A 23,463-nucleotide genomic window follows, 5' to 3' on the forward strand; every position below is an offset into this window, starting at 1 on the left:
GGCAAGCAGCGGTTACACCGTGAATGCTTGTCCTTCCAAGTAAACTTGCCCTTGCAACGCGGGCAAAACCTAAAGGGTGTCCTCTCCATAGCCGAGGCAGTAAATCGTGATAACGACCCCAAGGGAAAGGAAGGGGAAAAGGAAAGGCATTCTAAGAAAGGAAACAGATGTCCCACGACCCCACTCTCCCTACTGTATTTGGCCTGCGAGGCCAGGCCACGTGTTCGGCAACGCCGAAGGATCTCCTCCGCTCGTCCCCTCCGTCGAAGATCTTGCTCGGCGGAGAAACAGCTTCACAACTGCGTCGAGGGAGGGATCTATGTGTTATATATTAATAGGAAAACGACCAAAGGTCGAGGAGATGAAATCTGCAATGTCTCTCGAGGAGCTCCGCGTAAAGGCGACCAGTAGCTGGGCGGAAAAAAACAATCTGAGGGACCTCGACGCGTGAGGGATTGTGGGTACAACGCACGTCACTATAGGGATAGTGTTTCAGACACGTCTTGTCGACGTCCCTTTTCGACTACGAAAACGGTGCCGGTGCCGGTGCATCCGAGCTCCCCCTTCCCATTTGAGCCATATGGGGCTCAAATGGGAATGGGGATCTACCGGCACCTTCGAAAGGCCAATTATCATGTCCGCCTAACTCGGCATGACCTAGTAATTGCCCATTCGCGGGTGCCAGACCCGGATGCAACTCCAGTGGCAGCCGTGCCGGTTTTACCGGCACAGCTACCGCCAGAGTAGTTATGAAGCCCACTGTTTCAATAGTACCCAAAGGGGTGCTTTGTGTTAAAATGTAAGTAAATTGTGATATATTCAGCAACAATGGTCAACATTACTAACTGCATAGTGGCCCCTCACCCATTATGGAGGAGCTAAGGAGCCAGCCCAGTGAAACAGTGAGCACTCCCTCAGCTGCTTTATCCAGCTAATGGAGTGCTCCTGGGCTGGCTGAAATGTCAAAGGGAAACACTGTTTCCCTTTGACAGTTCAGTTTAGTTCCCCAGCCGCACATGCTCACTGAGCCATGCAAGTGCTGGGGCGTTTTGCTTCGCCAGCATTGCATAGCTCATTGGAAATGCTGGCTGGGGCACTGCATGTCTGTATGTCCGAGGGGGAGCTCCTGCGCCTCCTCGCACATACGGACAGAGCAGCTGGAGCAGCACCCACACACAGGCCAATGCAGAAGGTACGTTTATGTTCATTGTTTTTATTTAAACATGTGTATGGATGCGTTATGAGTGAGTGTATGGTGATGGATGCTCATGTGAATGATAGTGTGATTGCTGTATGAATGTGCAGCGCCTTGCATATACACATAATCATGTTCATTGTGTTAGGACCAGTGGGGCCCAGGGGACAGGGATGGTATCTTTTTACCGGACATCTATCATTCAAAACCCTCTGCCTTGTCCACAAGGCTTTCTGGGGCCTCGGTCCAAAATACCTTCAGCTATTCCTCCGCAAATACCTCCCCTCTCGAGCTCTTCACTCCTCTACCTCCAACTCCCTCAGGGTCAGTCGTTTATCAAAGAAACGACCTGGGGGTAGATCTCAGTCTTCGGCTGGGGCCTCCCTCTGGAACAGCGCCCTGCCACTCTAAAACTTGAGGAGAACCATCTTTCTTCCTGCACTTATCAGACCTACCCTGTCTGCTGCCTTAAACGTAGCACTTGCAAATTGCTGGCTGCACTACCACTGTTTGTTGCCTTTATTATTTATTGTTATTTATCTGTTTCTCCTCTGCTTCGCACTTTCCACTTCTCCCCCCTTCCATGCACTTTTCCCCTCACACTTGCGCGTTCTCAATGTCACTGGGCCTAGTAAGATCGCCGTTTTATTCTCCTCTGTTCCCCTCCCTTGCCTTGTCACGCTCTGAAACACTTGTGTACGAGCGCGATAGAAATAAAATATCAATGCCTGCCCCCTGGACTCCCAGCAACAATTGCAAACTGTTTGGCTATGTACCCATTTTTTGTTAAAAGTATGCTCTACAACGCAACATTTTAACCTATTTAAAAAAAAATTCACAGGGGGGAAACCCCCCCGAACCTCCGCTTAATGCCCCTCCACTTAAAAAAGATTCACCAGCCGCCACTGGCCCTCAGACTGTGTTGGGAACGGGATGGGGGAACCGAGGAACTATGGTGGGAGCACAATGGGCGGGAACCATGGGATAGTGATGGGAGCAGAGTGGGGAGAGCCCTGGGTGTGTGATGGGGTGGGGAGTGACCAGCGACTGGGTAGGAGTGGGATGAGGGAGCCCAGCGACTTTGATGGGAGCAGGTGACGGCGCGCAATATATACTGTCCATTTGGCATTTCTGGGGGGTCCCGACCTGCCCAAATTTTGCTCAGGGGGGCCCTGGCCAAAAAAGTTTGAAGACCACTGCCATAGGGGATGCTGTTGTGCGCCGTACAAAATGTCCACCAGACCCATGAACTCCATAGCCTACAAATGAACAAGTTACTTATCTTACCTGGAAATGTTCTTTCGATGCGATGTTCAGACGTATTCTACATCTATTGACACTAATTACCACAGCTGTGCTGCTTTGGAAAACCTTCGGCGTAGGTGTCCTGCGTCGTCGATAAGCTGTCCCGAGGGCCTCAGTTGATGGTCGACGTCACCAGATGTTATATCTAGGACACCCGTAGCCTCAGTTTTTTCCCCCAGAACGTGTGGCACCAACCTCCTGCCAGTACGACTACAGAAAGCCTTGCGGAAACGTAAGCTGCAATCACATAAGAAATTCTGTAGAGGGGCAGGTAGGGAGGGTACTATGGAATACGTCGGAGGAACATCCCATTGAAAGAACCAGGTAAGATAATTAACTTGTTCTTCGAAGGGATTGTGTCCTCAAACGTATTCCACATCTTTTGACAGACTCCCAAAGCAGTACCAAAGTATGGAGGTTGGAAAAGAATTTACAATTGCATCAATTTAGAATGCCCAATCAAATTGCAGAATAGAGGACTGCCTTACCAAAGGCCAAATCCTGCCCATGGATAGAGTCCATGGAATGTTTGACAAAAGTATGGACAGAGGCCCAGGTGGCTGCTTCGCAAATATTGCGAATCGGAACACCCCTCTGTAGGGCAGTGGAGGCAACAATAACCCTAGTAGAATGAACCGTAAGCCTACTGCAGGGTCCTTTCCCGCCAAACGGTAACACTCAGACCGTCAAAATGATCCATCTAGATAAGGTCTGCTTGGAAACAGCCTTACCTAAACGCCTTCCAGCATAACCAATAAAGAGCTGATCGTCCACTCTGACCCGGGACATCCGTGAGAGATAGAAACTCAAAGTTCTCCTAGGGTCCAACCTATGGAGCCTCTCCTCTTCCTTACCAGTATGTGGATGAGGATAGAACGCCAGAAGAATTACCTTTGGCTCAGATGGAATTGCGACAACCTTCGGAAGAAAGGAAGGCCGCACCCCAAGGACAACCCTGTCCTTATAGAACACAGGGAAGGGTGGTTTGGCGGAAAGTGCCTGCAACTAACTCACTCTGCATGTGGCAGTAACTGCAACTAAAAATAGTTTTAAAAAGGACAATAGTCGCAACAAACAAGAATGTAATGGCTCAAACGGAGCTCCCATTAGAAACTTGAAAACCAAATTCAAATTCCATCCCGGCACCTGGAAAGGTGACGGTGGAAACACATTAGTTAGTCCTTTTAGAAACAGATATCAAAAGGGATTTTAAAATAACATTCCTCAGACGAGCGCTTAAATACAGACAGCGCCGCCAGGTAACCCTTAATGGTACCCACTTGCAGGCCCTTGTGGGATAAGCAAAGAAGACAAAACCAAAGGAAAGCGACATTGGAAAGGATCCACATTCTATATTCTGCACCAGTCGCAGAACTTTCTCCAACGGCACAGAGTTTTCGTTGCGGGCTTTCTGGCCGACAGCAACACCTCCATCACATCCTCTGGGAGGCCCCAATCCGTGTACCTTAACCTTTCAGATACCAAGCGTGAAGGCTGAGTTACTCGACCTCTGGATGGAGAACCCGACCCCCCCCCCCCTCCTGTGAGAGCAGATTGTCTCGGTAGCGAAGAAAACGTGGAGGGCAGATGGACATGAAGGTCCGGGTACCACGATCTCCCGGCACCATGCCGGAGCAATGAGGATCATCCGGAAACCGAACCTCTAACCTCCGCAACACCTGCGAAATGACAGGGACTGGAGGAAACACGTACAGCAGTGGGAAGGGCCACTCCGAATGCATCCACTTAGGCTCCTCTTGGAGGAAATTCCCGCGAGCACAATCTTTCGCACTTCCATGTTAACACTGGTGGTGAAGAGCTCCATTTGTGGGGTTCCCCAAAGGGCAAAGATCTCCAACGGAACTTCCTGAGCCAGCTCCCACTCGTGAGAGACCGTGCTCTGCCTGCTCAGAGCATCCGCCGCTGCGTTTTCGTCTCTGGCCAGATGAACTGCCGAGATCGAAATGTCCTGCTGAATGGCCCAGAACCAGAGCTGCATTGCCTCCCTACACAACGGGAGTGACCCTGCAACCCCCCCCCGCACACTACTTTTGTTGAGGTAGTGCATGGCCACTGGTCCATCATAACTAGGACATTCTTCCCCTGCACAGACGGAAGAAAAGCCTTCAGGGCTAGCCTGACAGCCCTCTAACAGATTGATGTGGAGTCTGGACTTAGACCAATGGCCGCTGGCCGTCAACTCGTTGGCATGAGCTCCCCAACCCGTGAGGGATGAATCAGTCACGATAGTTATCTCCGGCCACAGTTGCCAAAAATGGAGCACCCTTCATCAGATTGCCTTTGAAGGCCCACCACAGAAGATCCTGTGCAACCGAGGGCGGAATCTGAACAGGATCAGACATCCTGCCAGAGAACTGCAACCACTGCATCTTGAGAGCCCACTTCAGAGATCTCATCCGCAGCCTGGCCTCTTGCACCAGGAAAATGCGGAATGCCATGAGGCTGAGCAATCTCAAGAACTCGAACGCCGTGAGACTCTGGGCAAGTTGAAATTTGTCATATGCATAATGTGATGAGCCCTCACCTGGGGAGGCGAACACAACCCCAGGCATGTGTCGAGCACCGCTCCGATGTACTGGAGCCTCTGGGTAGGTGTCACATGGGAATTCTTTAAATTGAGGGTGAAGCCCAGCTTGTGAAGGGCGTGGCAGGTGGCGGAGATGATCAAGGGCTTGCTCGGGAGAACGCGCCCTGATCAACCAATCGTCCAGGTAGGGGTAGACATGAATCCCTCTTTCCTGAGATACGCTGCCAGCATCACCTTCAGCTTGGTAAGACCCTCGGGGCGGAGGTCAATCCGAATGGCAGGACCCGAAACTGAAAATGCGAGTCGCCAACCGCGAACCTCAGGTACTTCCTGAGCTTTGGATGAATCGGCACATGAAAGTAAGCATCCTTGAGGTCTAGAGACACCAACCAAGCTTGTAGTTGAAGGGCTTGGAGGACTTGAAAGTTATCTTGAACTTGACCTTCCTGAGGAGCTTGTTCAGCCCATGCTAGTGCATTATGGGTCTCAATCCTTCGTCTTTTTTCGGTATCAAAAAATAATGGGGAATACCATCCCTTGTTCCTCTCAGCTACAGGCACCAGTTCTAGGGTGCCTTTCTCCAGCAGGGATAGGATTTCCTGCGCAAGGGGCAGATCCGGATGCTTCAAAGAGCTTCCTCAGCGTATTGTCATGAGGCCTCTGTCGAAAGGGGAGACAGTAGCCGTGGGTTATGATCTCCAGAACCCACACATCTTAAGTAAATGGCACACGTTTCTCCAAGATGCTGCGCCAGTCTACCCCCACCCAGCGAACCATGGGACATGGCCTCATGACTGAGCGGACATGGCCTCATGACTGAGCGGACACGGCTGCGGCAGTGCCTGATGGCAAAGAGACAACTGCCCGAGCGGCTTTGGCACCTTGAGTACCTTGCTTTCCACCTCTGGTACTCCTACGGTGGCCCCTTTGACTGGCAAATCCTCTTGATCTACCAAAGGAAGTGTACCGAAAAGAACTTCCCCCTCCATTGCTGTCCCCTAGGACGAAAAGGCGGAGGTTGTCGTACTGCAGCGCTCAAAGACTTCGCTGCAGCTTTGAAGGTCTGCAACCTCAAGGCTCTAGTAAGCCTTGCTGCCAAAAAGATGGACACCATCAAAGGGCATGTCGAGAAGCTGGGATTACACATCCAGAGCAAACCCAGACTTCCGCAACCACGCAAACCTGCGTATCACGGTGCTCGCAGCCATGGAGTGGCTGACAGTCTGCCATGTCCAGACCCAACTGAACGGATTCACACACGGCATCCATGCGGTCTTGCACGAGTGCTAGAAAACCATCCCGTTCCTCTCCTTCGGGAATATGCTCAGCAGCCAATGATGCACAATTCCACAGAGTGAGAGTGAATCTTGCCAGGTCACAAACGGAGTTGGCTGCCTTTAAAGCCATACCCCCAGAAGGAAATACCTTCTTCGCCCAACCATCAAAGCGCTTGTCGTCCCTATCCGCAGGGCTAGGGTACGCAGCCTGCTTTGCTGGGTCCGAAGCCGCCTGCACCACCAAACTCTCCGGATTAAGGTGCGTTGACAAGTAGCAGGGGTCACCACTGGCTGGGCGGTATTTTTTCGGAAGTGACTTATTCACTGCCAGGAGACTCTCCGTAGTAGTCCAAGCCGTTGCCACCCTTCTTTGCAACGCCATATGAAATGGCAACACTGGGTCAGTGGGTGGACCTTGATCCAGGATGTCTGATCATCCTGAAGAAAGTCAGCAGATTGAGCAGACCATTCCAAATACTCAGTCACCCTCGACATGAGGTGCCTATACGAGGAGTCTGCATGTGTACCAGGCTCAGGCCTGCCAAACAACCTCCAGAGAGGTATCAAGAACACTGGCGTCATGTAAGGGTTGACAAATGTTTTCCAGTTGGCTATGACCAGACAACAGGTCATCAGGAACATCGGGGAGGCACAACCCCCTCATCAGACCCTTCCTCCACCTCTGAAATATACTCCAAGGGTTGGAACAAATCCACCCTGGGAGGAGGAACAGAGTATCTCAAAAACAGGCCTCAGACTTGCTGAGAGCCTTTCTCTGAGCTTCCACAGCCCTCTAGGGCACCTCCGGTATATTCTCTTCAAAAGGCGTCGACAGAGGTGCCTATGACTTCGATAACGGCTTCAAGGCCAGAGCCCCGAGGGTGTCCCTCGATGGACATGGCACTGCCGGCGTGGATTCCTTCTTAGAAGGCCTCACAGGCTCCAACGGTCTCGATGGCGTCGAGGTCCGGGACCTGGCACGGCATGGCTATGACGATCATCCTTGACCGATCGGGACCTTGACGGCTCCCGATGATCACCCGAAGCCGAGAGAGTGGTGGCTCTAGCTCGTTCCTTGCCGGCTTCTCTCAAAGGCATGGACGGAACAGTGCCTTGCAAATCAAAAATTGCCATCATCTGCTGGCAGAATGCATCCCAACTTTCCACCATGACACCTTATGTTGTGACGTAGTGTATGGGGAGAGTGCAGCTAGCTGCACTTTATTAGAATTAAAGACTAATCCTGAGTCTAACAAGTGAGTCAGGTATAGAACAATGTGTGGGAGAGCAGTCAACGGGGTTGATGCTTTTAGTATTAGGAGATGTCGCACAAGTTGCGCTCCCCCACACGTTCGTGTTGAAGGTGTTTTTGAAAGAGATCCATATGCACACAAAATCTACTGGTCAAATATATAGATAGTCTCCATTTGTGGTTATAAGGGTTTATTCACAAACACTACACGCCAACACGTGTTTCAGCCCTCTGGGCCGTCCTCGGGGCGTTGTTACAAATGTGATAATTAGGATTCACTTTAAACAAACACTGTTCGAGAGAGCCCAGCTTAATATATTTTAGCTGGATATCATCTCTTGTCTTTTGCTTCCACAGTTAGAAGCTTAGCCGATAGTACAAGGAGTAATGCGCTGTCGTTTCCGTGCTGCAATTCTGTTTAGAGTTCATTAGTCGCTTCCCATTAGCAGCTTCAATGGGAGTCTAAGTGCTGTCTCCAGCACGTCCGTCAGGCGTACGCCTCAGAAGAATGTGGGCGATGCTTTTAGTCCTACACTAGTTGACAAACCGTTTCCACTTGCTAGAGTAGCAGTAACAAGTGTTCGGTTTCCTTGCCTCCAAGGATGTCCATGCATCTGAGGGAGCTGCAAATGTCCAAATTCTATGACCCCAGGAGCCAGGCTGCTAAATTCAGGGTCTGTTGGCATGGGTGCAGCGTTCTGCCCCCGTCCTGTGACAGCATGTTGTACAGGCAGGGTAGTTTCACCGGTGGAGACAGGGACATCTCCATCAGGTGAGAGAACCAGGATTGCCGGGCCCACTAGTATCATGGTAACTGGTTCCTGGTGCATCTTGTGCACTATCTTGTTGAGAACGAGAGTCGGGGGGTTGTGGGGATTTGGGGAGGCACGAGAGCGTAAACAAATTTCCCTGACCATGTTATCCAGAGACCGTTCCCCTTGGAGCGGTTCTGGGGGTACCTGGAGGCGTAATCTTGGCATTGGGTGTTCTCCAGAGTTGCGAACAGATCTATTTCTGGGAAACCCCATTCTGCGAAAACGTTGGAGACGATGTGTTCTTGTAATCGCCATTCGTACTCTGCGGGCAGAGGGAAGTCTCTGCTGAGTGTCTGCCAGAAGATTGAGTTCCCCTGGTATATGTTGAGATAACAGGAACATGTGTCTGAGAGCCCACTTGCAGATGTTCTGGGACCGCTTGGTCAGTCCTGGAGCACGAGTGCCCCCTTGCTTGTTCAGGTAGTACATGGCTGTGGTGCTGTCTGAGGACCAGCACCGTCTTCCCTTGAAGGTGTGTCTGGGAAGCCTTCAGTGCTTAGAAGACCATCAGTAGTTCCAGCAAGTTTGTGTGCATGGACGCTACACTCTGAGTCCAAGCTCCATGTGCAGTCTGATGGGATAGGTGAGCGACCCATCCTGTGAGGGATGAGTCTGTGGTTAGAGTGGCTTCCACTGCGGGGGTGGCGAATGGTTTCCCTATTACAAGGTTTTCCTTCGACCACCACCACAGCAAGAGAACCAGAGCCTGCAAGACCACTACTAGATCGTCCCATTGTCCACTGGCCTGACACCACTGCTGTTGAGCCACTCACTGGACGCAGCCGTGCATGAGGTACCAAATAAACATGTCATCATTCCTAGCAATCGCATGGCTTTGCGTACCGTCACCTCTCGACCGGTTACATATTGAGGGATCTGAAACAGCACATTTTGGACCCTCTCGTTGGAGGGGGAAGACAAGGCCGTCCTTTGTTTGAATTAGAGCCCCTAGTAATTGCTTGACTTGGCTGGGGTCTAGGCTGGACTACTCGTTGATGGAGAAGCCCAGCTGGAACAAAAAGGTCCACAGTCTTTTGGGTATTTGAGAAGCATGTCTCGTAAGAATCCCCTGTTATGAGCCAATCGTCGAGGTAAGGGTATACTGGAATGACAACCTGCGCAATTGGGCCACTGCCAGTACTTTCGTGAATACCCTCGGCGCTGACGCTATGCCGAAGCGTAGCACTCTGAACTGGTAGTGTTTGCCCTCTATCATGAACCGGCAATATTTTCTGTGCGTGGGCAACATTGAAATATTAAAGTATGCATCTTTCATGTCCAGTGTTGCCATCTAATCCCCTGAGAGCAGCAGGGGGAATTACTTCCTGCAAAGTCACCATACGAAATTTGAGTTTTTACAAATTTGTTCGCTGGGCGAAGATCTAGTACAGGGCGCATGGTTAAATCCTTTTTAGTTACAAGGAAGTACACTGAATAAATACCCTCCTTTACCTGTGATAGAGGAATAACCTCTATTGCCCCTTTTTCTAGTACTAGTTCGACTTCTTGAAGGATGGCGAGGTGCTCCGGTGATGGGTGTCTTTCCCCTTGGGGGTCTGAATGTAGGTGACAGACTGAATTCGATGCAGTAACCGCAGGTTATGGTTGACAATACCCAGCGGTCTGTGGTTATTCCCTCCCATAATGTTAACCGGCCCCCGACTGGAGATGCATGGGAGGCGACCCAAACCTTCGGGTCATTTGGTGTTGGTAGCCGGGGAGCCTCTAGGAGTGGGGCCCCCGACCTCTTCCCTTGCCACAACACGGTCCTCTGAGCATATTGTCCGCTGGTTCCTTGAGTGGACCAGTTGCCTGCTGAGGAGTACTGTCGGTTTTGATGTTGGCCACAAAATAGTCTGTTGCCGTAACCTCGCTTATTAGGAGGTCTTGTGATCTGGTCTAGAGTCTTTAGGGCATCAAATTCCTTAGCGGTCTCCAGTGCGTCGTCCACCGCCTACCAAACAGGTCTGAGTCCTCAATTGGTTTGTTGATGAGGGACACCTGGGTTTCTGGCTTAAAACCAGAGTTCCTGAGCCAGACATGACGCTTGAGAAGTACCCCCTGGACTAATGACCGGCCAGCCGTGTCTGCAGCATCTAGTGCGTTTTTAATGATGCTCTGGTTGACCCGAGTACCTTCTGTCACAGTGGCTAACAAACGGGTTCGCAAGGGCTCAGGGACTTCTTCGAGGCCTTCGCGTAACTTTTCCCCATAGGGCATTCGCTAGTAGATAGCGGGAACCCTGCCCTTTTCCTTGTGGTGGTTACTACCAAAGAATCAGGTATTCAGATATATATATATATAGGGTCCGACAGTGAGGGACTAAAAAGTTTCTCAATTCTTGGGTTGACCCCTTTAACCAATGCAGGTGTTGATAAAGATGGTATGAGTCGTCTTTTGACTAAGGCGACAAGGGGAATGGCCTTCTCCACAAAGTCTCTCTCTGGAGTTATTTCCCCTGTATCAAATTCAAAATGTGCTGCTGCTTTACATAGCAGTGCATTGAAAGTGGGCTGGTCATCCACAGGTGACGGGTTATTGACTGGTGTGGTCTGCGGAGAGGACAATTCCAGAACATCAGGGTCTGTTGACGCCCCTGGAGAATGCCAAGGCTGTGAGCCACCCATGTCTGGGTCTTCTTCGAAGCCCTCTACAGGGTCTTGTAGATCATCATTTAGGAACTCTTCACCCTCTTGAAAGTGAGTGTCCTCTTCAGTGAGGTCCTATGTATCAATATCCTCTTTAAGTGGGTCAAAGAATCTTGGATAATTGGCCCTAGGGTCTTCATGAAGTATCTCCCTTGGCCTCTTGGGTGTAACGTGTTCAGGGGTGGACATGAACCTATCTAGTTTGTCCATACACGATTGAAATCTTTCCAAAGTCCACTGGGGTAACCCTGAACGGTCTGGAGGCAGAAAGGGGTGCTCTTCCGCCGGTAGCCGTCGAGATCTCTTCCCATAGCGTGGAGGATATACTGACCTCGCCCTCTGAGAAGCCTTTTCGTGGGTGTGACCCTGGGGGTGCATCTCTAGGTCTTTACTTCGACGGGGGAGGGGAGGTTGGAGGGAGTGGGGTTGTGCCGGCATACCTTCCGTCTGTTTCAGCGTCTCCATGGCCTTGTGAGCGGGAGCCGGCGACTCCCTCGCCGTCCGTCTGAGCGTCAGTGGAGACTATTCTAGCCAAGCTTTCGACGACTAAACTGTCCGTCGAAGGCAGGTCATGCACGGTTTTCGGTGGTGCCGGGGCGTTTTTGCCAATGGTCGCTCTTATGAGGCGTGTCTGGCGTTTTGGTGGTAGCGCCCTTAGTTGTGGACTGCCCAGTCGCTAGCCGCGCATGCGGCTGCAGGGAGGGCTTGCGACCCTTACGGTCGGCGGAGGCTGCCGGTAGATCCAGCGTCTCCGTTGGCGCTAGGGCTCTCTTCGACTTAGTCGAAGGAGGGCCGTGGGTTGTGTTTAGTTTTTTGCTTTCCATGTGCGTCGCCGGGGTGTACATCCGCATAAGTAGGGCATGAGCCGAACCTGTTGGGCCGGGAACAGATGCGGAGGAGCGGGAGCGCTCCTTACAGCGGTCGACAACCTCCAATAAGGAGGTAGCGTTATCAATGTCCCCCCTCGTCACATTCTGCGGCGGATGAGAAATCAGCCTTTGAAATAGCGTAGGCGGCCCACCTCTTGACCCTGCGCTCCTTTAAAGTTTTATGCTTATCCTTCCACGTGAATTTGCCGTTACGAGGGCAAAATCTAAAAGGAGTCCTCTCCATAGCTGATAAAAAAATAAGTGATCACAACCCCGAAGGAAAGGGGGTGTGTAGGCCGGCGAGGCCGGGCCACGTGTTTGGCAGCGCCGATAGGATCTCCTCCGTCGAAACCACTGCCGAAGATCTTGACTCGGCGGGGCAGTAGCTTAGCTGTCAGAGGGCTGGTGGCGTTTGCATTTAGCGAGAACCGACAAAAAAACGACCAAGGGTCGAATAAATGGTAATGGCAATGTCTCTTAAGAGCTCCGCATAAGGCGACCAGTATTCTGGGCGGAAAAAATCAATGAGGGACCTCGACGCGTGAGGGATGTTGAGAACACTACACACCACAAGCTCCTCTGTCAGAGCAGCCCCTAACAACCTGATCAGAGATCCCAATAATGTGGCGGGTGGACTCAATCACATACTTACCCCAGGAGACACATCCTTCACGTGGGGTCACCAATAACCCCTACTCATCCGACACCAAACACCGCGCAGCCAGCACACTATCTCACGATGACAGGGGGAGCAAACAAAAAAAAGAAAGGCCCAATGGATGCATTTGCCAGTGCTCCCAATATGGATCCTGATGCAACCCAGTCACACCCCCCAGTGAATCGAACAATGCATGGCCCCATACATCGCGGCGATGGCGATTGCCAGCATCAACAATAAGCTTGACGATGTCAGTGAAAACATAGCGTTCAGACATACAGAAGGTAAATGCCAGGGGTTCAGAAGCGGAAGACAGGGTGGGCACATTAGAAGATGCGTCCACTTCAGAGGGCAAAGCCATAGAGGACATTCACAAAGATATCAAAACCATCAAGGAGAAATGCGAGGACCTAGAATCCCGGTCACAACGCAACAATACGCGTGGTCGAAATTGCAGAATCCAAACTCATTGTTCCCATAGAGCACTTCCGAGGAGTTACTTTGCACGCTATTCACTGCCTGCCAATTCTCGAACCAATTCTTAGTTGAGGGCACAGAGCACTGGCTCTCCACCCCCCCCAATAGCAAGGGGCCCCTGCCAGAACAATTATAGCACGCCTGTTCAATTACCGAGATCGGGACATAATCCGGAGACTGGCCTGGGAAAAGGGCCCCCTGTTATACGACTAATCGTGTCCACATATATCCGGACCTCTGCTGTGGTACTGTCGGCCAGACTCATTCGACAACATGGAGATTATTACGAGAAAGGAAAGTAGTTACACCATGAGGTTTCTGGCAAAACTCTGCATCCAACACAGTGGCAGAACCCATTTTTTTTTTTAAACACCAGAAGATGCTATGGCATATGCTGAATTGAATATCCCTGCCATGGCTGGGAACACCTGAGCGCTACCTTGCACAACAAGGACCTAGACATACAGATAAACTCAGTGACCCCCAACGAGGAGAGCTGCATTGTAGAGACTCCAACATCCTTGAAGGCTACTACTCCGGGCGTGGAGACAGAACAGGCCTCCTCCAATATTGCAGCATTGTACTCAGTTAATTGGGATACACCACCTGTTTGGGGGGATGGAGGGACAGGTTTATAGCCCATGTTTGGAGGGGGGAGGGTTTCAGTTTTTTGCAGACAGTTTGAAACAAGGGAAGTTTTTTAAAAATGAAAAAAGGAGAAAACAGACAGAAGCAGAGAATATATGATATTGCACCTGGGGAAGGCCACCAAAGCATAAGACAATTCGGCACCAATGCCCTCAGTAAGAAAGGCACAGGGGATTAAACTCCTACCATGGAACATCCGGGGTCTGGCCCACCCGATCCAAGGGAGAACAGGCACAAAAATGGACGTTTGTGCATACAGGAGACTCACGCCACCAAGAAAATCACAGATACTGTTGCCCAGCCATGGGGCCCCATGAAAATAGCCACCAATTACTCGACCCAATCAAGTGGCGTGCTCACAGTGATACATAAGCGTGTGAACTTCCAGCTCACCAGAACTGAAATAGACAAGGGCCGCTAAGTGATCATATGGGACAAACTCTACAATGTAGAAACGATCATAAACACCTATGGGCCTAACAGACTCCCCAAGCTTCTACTTGAAGATCCTGAAACTGATACCGCCGATCGGCCAAGCCAACGTGATATGGGGCGGCGATTTAAACATGATCCTTGATCCCAGCCTTGACCGCACTTCGGACGGGTTAACAGAAACCAATCCAAAGCTGCTGCAACCATACTGCAAGCCATGTCTACGCTTCCCATAGCAGATGTATGGAGGGAGTTGCACCCACAAGAGAAGGAATACACCTACTCAAGCGCACATGGGTCATGTTCACGTATGGACCATTGGTTATGCTCGCTGAGTATTATTGCAGATGTTCACAAATGCAGGATTCTCCCGTGAACAATGTCCGACCATTCCCAGGTCCTCCTGGAACTGATCCTGCACGACTTAGAAGCCAATCCCTGTATCTGGAGAATGCCACCAGCTTTACTTAGAGATGACAATATGGTAGAATCGTTCAGGCCAAAGTTAGTTAACTTCTTTGAAAGTAATTCCGGCTACGTCTAATCCAACGCCACTGTCTGGGAGCGCTTTAAAGTATGGCTGCAGGGAAAGTGGATGTCACGGGCACATGGAACATTAAAAGAAATAAGAGAAGAGCTGGATAATACCGAACACAAGTTTAAGGAACTGGAAGCAGCACAGGCACAAAGTAATAGCAACATCCACCTCCAGGAAATATACAAACAATTTACGAACTTCAAATCACTGGCAGAACGTGAACTTTTATGTGACTCAGCCGGTGCGAGCTAGGAAATACGGTGAAGGGACTAAAGCTTGTTGGACCATGGCCAACCTAATAAAAGCAGAACAAGGGATGAGACATGACCAGCATAACAGACACCAATGGGATGGTACCAAACAAACCAGAAGAAAGTAACAAAATATTCCGAGACTTCTACATGAAACTATGCCAACGCAGACATAGTGACCCCAGAGGACCTACGGGAATACATAAACTCATTCCCACTGCCCAGCCTGGATGAAACAGATAAAATCGAACTCTATCTTCCCCTAACCGCCGAGGAGATAGAACATGCTATCATGGACTTGCAAGCGGGTAATATCCCAGACTCAGGTGGGATCCTAATAGATCTATACAAAACTTTCAAGGCAGAACTTGTCCCGAAGTTACTGGAGGTATGAGAAGAGGTACTGACAAAAGTGTCAATGCCAAGCACCATGAGAGAAGCAATAATGGTTCTCCTTAAGCCACAAAAATCACCTCAAGATCCCGAATCCTACCGACCCTCATCAATTCAGACGCAAAAGTATATGCTAAAGCAATTGCTAACCGTCTAGTAAAATACATGAACAAATTAGTCCATCCCAACCAATCTGGATTCATTCCCACGCAATCCACCGCACTAACTCCTAGGAGGTTCTTCTCCATTGCCTCACAAATTGGACCTGAATGCTCAGATCATATCGGTCACCCTGGATGCCGAAAAAGCATTCGACTGTGTCCTAGAGGACATGTATGACGTTCTGAGTAAAATGGGACTTGGCCGAGTATTCATCAGGTACATCCAAGTCCTATACACCGACCCGAGGGCAGCCGTCAGGACCAACAACTCCCTATCGGCACATTCATTCTTAACAGAGTTCATGTCACCAAATGGATTTACTGGTGGTATCTCCAGCCTCTTGAGCCGCCCAGTGACACAGCCCCTCTAAAAATACCATGAAAGCCTATTGGGGAAAAAGACCTGGGTATACCCGTGGAAGATGCCAAATGGGCAAGATACTGCCAGTATACTAAATCGGCCTCGATGTGCGCAAATTTTAGATTGATTTTAATCAAGATATCAAATCAATTCCATATTGGGAAGATTGGCGAGTGCCACACTTGGACAGATTTCTGAACTTGTGTTACCTTCATAAAACCGACTAACAACAAACTCAGCATTTCTGCAGACATCTCACTGAAAATCTCACACAGCCATCTCTTGCACAACCACCCGCACGCACTTCACAAAACCGCAACAAAACATAAGCAACAGCACACGAGGACTGACATCTATCCAATACTCGCACCGAAGCTCAGAATCCGGTGTATACCGTGTTGAAGCTGCCAACAGAACACCACTCCTCTCACTATCCTACTCCCGCTTCACCTAACCCATCCCACCTTCTCATTTGCAGGTCCGCCAGAGCGCCTGGGGACCAACTCTGTTGGTGATAGTGCGCGGTACAAATACCTTTAACATTTAACATATTACACCGAGCAAACTGGCTAAATTTGACCCCATATCAAACCAAAATGTCCCAAGTGTCAGACCCCAGCGGCAGACTCCTTTCATATGTACTGGGACTGCCCTCCAAGCAACTCTGGACAGAGGTGGCTGAAACAGTGAGTGACATCGGCCTCCAGATCCCAGACACCCCTCTGAATTACTTGTTGGGGGTATAGGAAAGGTCACGAACAAAAAACGACAACTCTTTGCGATGGCAGGAATGGTTGCCAAGACAAATATCCTTAGAGTCTAGAAATCCAGAACACCCCCTAATCGACAGGCTTGGCCGAGGGATCTCATTTGTACAGGAGATGGAGGAGACTTATGTCAGAAATAACGGCTGCCTGCCCACCAAAATACATATGGACCCCCTTACGGAACTGTTAAAATCCAAACTCAGACTTTTCCGACAATGAATCACTGGACCAGACTTGTTTGACAAGGCCATGTGAGAGGGTGTACTATAGATGTGATAATTATGGAGTGACCCATAAGTACCGATTGGTCCAGAAAGTTATGTACCAGATGAATTGGTCTCCCCACAGAACAAGAACAATGTATATATTATGCAAAATGTGCATTATATTTCTTTTTGCGTAGGTCAGTGTTAAATGAAGATGTTAAAACCAGGGGGGTGTGAGGCTGAGGGAATTGTTATACATGTTGTAAAACTAATAAGTAAAAAAAAAAGCCTGACCACTAGAGGCCTTTCTGGGCCTCAACCGATGGTCCAATATCTAGGAGATATATGATCTCAACTCAAATCATAACTTGTAGACTTACTTTAACCATAACGAACAAGCCACTGCAAGGGTCACCTTAGTATAGTAGAACCCTCATTAACCTTGCTTAATGCTACTTCGCATGTGGGGGGGGGGGATCTTAAACACTCTGAAGTCGATAGGAAAATATTTCAACATATCGAGGAGGAGAATCTTGAAAGGTCACATTAACATTGCTGGTTATGTTTCTTCATGAGTCCATGTTTTCTAAATCAATATTATGCCATCATTTTGTTAGGTAGAGTAGATCAACTGAGCTATTCTAACTGCGGATCTAGGAAGGATTTAGATTTTGAGGCAGAAAAAGGCATGTCCCCGGCATCTTTTTATAAGCAATTTTGTGATCCAATAGTGAAAATTTGGTAAAAACTATTCTGAGACACAGGATGTTAGAAAATTAAAATTGGTTTCCTGGGTAGCCCATTATAACCTGGTCAGCCCTATGAATGTGTTAGTACATGGCAGCTTTTCCATGCAATACCCCGCTGCCCTCCACACTTGGCCCCCACAAGTTGCCCTATAACCACCTTACCTTTCTCCTCCACCTCCATAACCACCACCACCTCCTCCTCCACTCTCCCTCCCTCAGATTCAGAATCCGACTCTGAGGCGCTGCAGTCATCTTCATCACTGTCGTCACCGCTACGCTTGCGCTTCCTCTTCTTGGACTTTTTGGACTTCTTGGGTGTCGTTATCTGCATGGGGGACAAGGGGCATTTAGAAGTTGAGAAAATTCATACACAACTATTTACTGAGAACCACCGTACAAGAATCCACTTAGTATAGGCTGCAACCCAAATATATGGTAGCGTAGACAGAGCAGCCAGGCTTATCTTAGGATGGCGAGAGGGCTGTAGAAAAGTACACTGAAACTGTAGTACACCAAGGGTTCAATAGAAACAGACAGCCCAAAGTATTAAAAAATATAATTAAAAAAGGGATTCCAAATACAAGTAGGTCAAGTTAAGTCTTGGAATAACTACTGGCAGTGTCATAAACACATTAAAAACAAAAAGCTTGAAGGTCGCACAGACCAAAGCATACAACTTCAAAATACCCAACAGTAACTATAGGGAAGTCAGACCTTAACACAGACATTTAGTACAGGCCACACCTATTCATGGGGTGTAAAACCATCAGTTACTTTTAGATTACTTAGAACCAAGAAATTAGTGCACACCAATTTTCAGAAGTCAAATTTTCAAACGACTGTCACTCAAAGGATGTTTCAGGGGGAGGAACTGTGGCCCTGGCACAGAACCACCACAAGAAACAAAGATCCAAAAGTCAAATCCTCGCATCCCCTGTACACTCAGATACTGTACAGTCAAAAAATGTTTTTCTATGAAACTTTCCACACTAGGTTAATCAACAAATACATGTCCATCCAATTTTTGTAGAAAATTGCAAGTTTTAATATCAAACAGTGTTAAGCAAAACATGCAAGTCGGATTTCTTTAACATGTTTCGAGGATTATACCTCTTCTTGAGACTTACAGACTGCGAAGAAAATATACAAAAGGACATGTCATACTCATTCAGGAATGGTGTACAAATTAATATACAAAATTAAGAGGCATTGTATTTAAAGAATCACTATAAAATGCATAAAACCACTCAATGGATACAGATCATGGAGCAATCTGGAAGTGTCCAATTTATAGGTAGCATGCCTTTTTATTGCTGAGTTAATTACAGCACAGTATCTCTAACCCATACGCCTAGAAACCATAGGTAGTATATTGAAAAGCAATAACTTTCCTTAGAGTGGCCACTTCTCACATACATAACTGCTGAACCCCTCAGAACAGAACTTGTCGCTCACCTCTATCGGTTGTAGACGCTGCAATGCAGAGTGGTTACGAATGAGATGGCGTCCGTAACGACAACAGCTCATGCTGTTAACTTGTGGTGCCTGCCATCTTGGAAACGAATAAAATTACTCAAGTGCTAATGTGTAGAGAAAGGACTAAAAATGGTAGTTATCCCTCAACGTAATTTCAATCTTTGAGTTGGCTTCTCAACCAAACATTGCTAGAACCTTAGTCCCAGTACTTCTGTCAAATGCTAGTAACTTCACAGAAAGTATACCCAGTGCATTCTCCTTCGCTCAATATAGACTAAGTGTCCACGATGACTCAAAAGTGTCCACGATGACTCAAAAGAACTATTTAAAAAATGGAAAGATGAATGATTACAGGAAGGACATATTTCCACGGAATTTGATTAAAATGGATACTGTACACCCATGTCCTTCATACATAAAGTTGATCATCTAGCAGGTCAACATCTAGTTAGCTTTCATGTGCCTAGTCACACTGCCTCACGTTTTTCAACTTAATATGGCAAGTCAGAATGGCTCAGTCCACATATTACACCGATTCCCCTATCATCGAGATGCACATCGGTATAATCATGTACTTTCCATTCAACTGTTGGCCTGTATACATCGGGCCATTGATCGACAATTTACAATGTTACAAATTCATACATTATGCATATTGCAATTGTACATTTACTCACATGTGTCTGGACAAGATTCACAATATCTCTAAACCTAATTGTGGAGACAATTTCATCCAGCTTAAAATCCAGGATGGCAGATTAATGGATGCCCAACAGATTGGAAAATGAGGGACTATGAGAGCTGGGGAGGACGCCATGCACACATACCACTAGTCTGCAGAGGAAACGGGCAGGTAAGGACCACCAACACGGAAATGGGCAGGAAGGGAGCTTAATCCTGTAAATTATAGATCGCCAACACCAGGGTGAGGGAACACGTCTGCTTCAAACACATACACAAACCACTTAAGTAGCACAGAGGAAAACTGCCACCCCAAAAACGCAAAGACTAAGGTAAGGAAAGAAGACCCCAAAAACCCACTAACCACAACCAGAAACTCAGCTTTCCCCCATACACTTCTCACCCATAAACCAATACAACCACTTCTCTGCAAAGCAATCTGCACATACTTAACCACACTGCAACAAACACCACATAACCTGTATCAACAGCACATAGGAACTCTCAGCAATCCGATAACCGCACTAAAGCTCAGCGCACAGTGAAAACCCAACTGAAGCTGCCAGCAGGACATCGCAGCTCACTCCCACTACACCCTACTAACCCCCTCACCCCCCACACCTACTTTAGATCTGACAGTGCCTGGAGACCACTTTCGGGTGGTGACGCGGCGCAGTAAAAAAACCTTTTACATTAACATTATTCAGGATAACAGTTATACTAGGCGAGTAAGACCTAGTGTTGCAATATACAGTTAACACTTGCACAGTAAATTAAGCAAGAACACGTTACACTAATTTAGGATTGCACCAGACTAAGGTCAGCTACGCCTACATAACACTTTAGGAATGGCACAATGCTTTTTTTAGGCAAGTAAAGCTGAAGCTGTAATATACTATTGTTAAGCAATAACTATTTTAGGATAGCACACAGTTAAAAATGTGTTTTACTTACCTTGAGTTAAAAAGGAGCTAGCAGCAACTTAAAAGAATAACCCAAGTCAGACTTCTAGAAAGTTCTTTAGGGAGAATTATAAAAAATTTGCTAATTCCCTTCCACCTTAAGAGACACCCAGCAACTTCGCTGGATTTTGAGGACTTTATTTTTTAACCTGAGAGAGCGTGGCCCTGTCCCTCACTCATGTATTTTGAGGTCTGTTTTACTCTGGTGTTCTTAGATTATGGGGTTTGACAACTCCATAGGCATCATCGTTTCATTGGTGTCACACAGCACCCTCAGTGCAGTGGCACAGGGAAACCTTTCAAGCTTTCCCAAGGTTTAAAAACCTTCTCTGGGATAAACCATCACCGAGAACGTAAAGTAAAATTGACTTAACTATTCTTTTCAAAATTCCTAGACCCAGCACACACCATCTTACAATGGAAGTGCTGGAGGGGTTACCCAGTATCATTAAATTGCGGGAGCCATGTTTTTCAAGACGGCGTCTATGCCCCCTTTGTTTAAACAGGTCCTTCTAGAGTTTGTCTGTGCCAAACCAGGTTTGGTCCCTTTGTTCCATCGCCTTTGGCGTGCTTCAGAACTCAGGACTGAAGATTGCCTCTGGCACCAGAGTGTCTGGGGTGGGCAGGAAGTGAGGGAGGTGCCCGAAACTCCCGGTTCTTAGTCTTCTTGGAGACCCAAATGCACACTGGCGTGATTGGCTGGCTGACTGTCCAGTAACGACAGCCACCCAACTGGGTGAGTGGCAACTAGGCTGGGAGGAAACTGGATAAAAGGCAAGTCTCTAGGCTTGGACAGCAAAGTCGACCACTGGAACGAAAGAACCGAAGACGAGCTTGAAGAGGACCACTGCTCTAACTCCTGGACCGTTGGTTTGCCCGGTGAAGCCCTGCTGCAGGTCCGAATCGCTAAGTACACCTCGATAGAGAAGCCCTTCAAGGAAGACCTAGTTGGTGGGATCAATCAACTCGTAAGCCACCTGGATACCATTCTCAGAGCGGTTGTATTTTCCTCAGAGTGCTGCAGGAAACAGAGTAACCAGGGAAGAGGGACACCAGTTTGTGTGCTTGACTACAGCTACCAGAATTGAAGATTTGCCAATGCCAGCTTTTTGACCAGTCCCCGTGAAGTGCAGGAGTCCTAATGTCCTCCCTCTTGTCCCTACGACTGAGGCTCAGGAACAGCGAGATCTGCAGAACTGCCAGGAACAGAAGTCTTCAGCTGCATCTTTTTCTTCATTTGAAAGGTACTGTGAAACGAGACAGTACTTGCCTCTAGCGGAGGAAGTGCTTTAAACGCCTAATCAGCTTTTGACCCCACCATACACATCTTTCTTTTAAAAACTACTTCTGAGAACTTTGGCAAAGACTTTTCCATTTAACTACCAGAACTGCTTTATCCTGTACAAGACATTAGCCCATTGACTTTGGCCTAACCTATTGCATTGAATCTACTCCTCTTGTGAACTCAAAATATTTGCACTGTCTAAGAGTAACTCATCTTTTTATTAACCTATGCCTTTTTGCTCCTACTTCAAAGTTGTTTAAATGCATCAGAATCTGCTAGCGTAAAGTACTGAAGTATATTTGTGTGTGGTCTAGATTGCCTCCTATTGAATGATTTATAACTGACTGCTGAATATGTGTTTTACAAAGAAACCTGGCTCTACGCTGCCTCAGGACCACCACTCATTAGCTATTCCCTCAAGCTACACTATTATCAGATGCGATCGTAATACAAGTCAAACCAATGGCGGTGGTATTGCCATCATACATAAAAAATAATCTACAAACTTCCGCATTTCCCCATGTGCATCAAATCTCATCTACAGAAGTACCGACAGCTGACCTAGCTCTAACTCTGAACCAGACTTATTTCACCTTATCTATGGGCCCTCTGGGCCCATATCCACCATCGTCGAAGCCCTGTCCAACATTCTTGCCGACAACACAAACTAAATCTCAAATCATCGTATTAGTTGATTTTAATTTGGGTCTCCTAGACACCAAGGATACCACTGCCTAGGATATCAATAATATGCTTTCTATCTCAGGCTTCACGCAACATATCAACAAGCCTACACATTCCAAGGGCAGAATCCTGGATTGGATAGCCACCCTAAATTGTGAAATTAACGTGGATTCTAACCAACCATGTGCTTGGACAGACCACCTTTAACATCCCTGCTAGAATTATCAGTACCACCCTAGACGTCGCACCTGCGATTGCCACAAGAAATAAGCGCGACATAACCGGTGAAAAGCTACTCCCAGTTTGCAACGAACTGGCCTCCTCATGCACTGATCCTACTGTCCTGGTCGATACTTTAAAGCCCTCAACCATGTTGCCCTTGAGCTCACCTTACACACTTGGTTTACACCACAGTTGAGAATTTTACACAAATAAAAACGGAACCTTAAAGTGTGCTGGAAAAGTAATCCCACTGAAATAAAATAGAGCATTATTCTTGCCACTCTGAACTACAAAGAAGCTATACTTCAAATGAAAAAAAAGACACCTATAACAAGCGCATCGAACAAGCTAAATCTAATACTAAAACGCTGTAATACTGCAAGTTGGAATCCCGTCACCCCACCTGTACCAAAGAAAGTACCTGGTGTGCCAATATTCAAAATGCACTCCTTAGAAAAATAGCTTCTCTCCAAACTAAAATCAATGACAAAAACAAATCAGTCTGCAGATTAACCCGCAACCTAATACCTCTACGGTCAAAAACAACTCTAATCTCGACACGCTGTAACCAATCAGCTTCTCACCCCTATCCATCACTGAAGT

The 23,463-nt window shown here is 48.0% G+C and overlaps 1 protein-coding gene across 1 annotated transcript in view; it reads right to left on the reverse strand.

Moving 5' to 3' along the window:
* The window catches only part of SRRT (serrate, RNA effector molecule), a 413,786-nt gene that overhangs the window by 243,186 nt on the left and 147,137 nt on the right, over window positions 1-23,463 (reverse strand). The window contains exon 9 of the mRNA XM_069644249.1: window positions 17,713-17,875. Within this exon, the coding sequence (XP_069500350.1) occupies window positions 17,713-17,875 (163 nt within the window). The remainder of the gene's footprint in view (window positions 1-17,712; window positions 17,876-23,463) is intronic.

This window comes from Ambystoma mexicanum, chromosome 1p (assembly GCF_040938575.1).
Source record: "Ambystoma mexicanum isolate Mex_15411 chromosome 1p, UKY_AmexF1_1, whole genome shotgun sequence".
In the NCBI taxonomy this organism is placed as follows: domain Eukaryota; kingdom Metazoa; phylum Chordata; class Amphibia; order Caudata; family Ambystomatidae; genus Ambystoma; species Ambystoma mexicanum.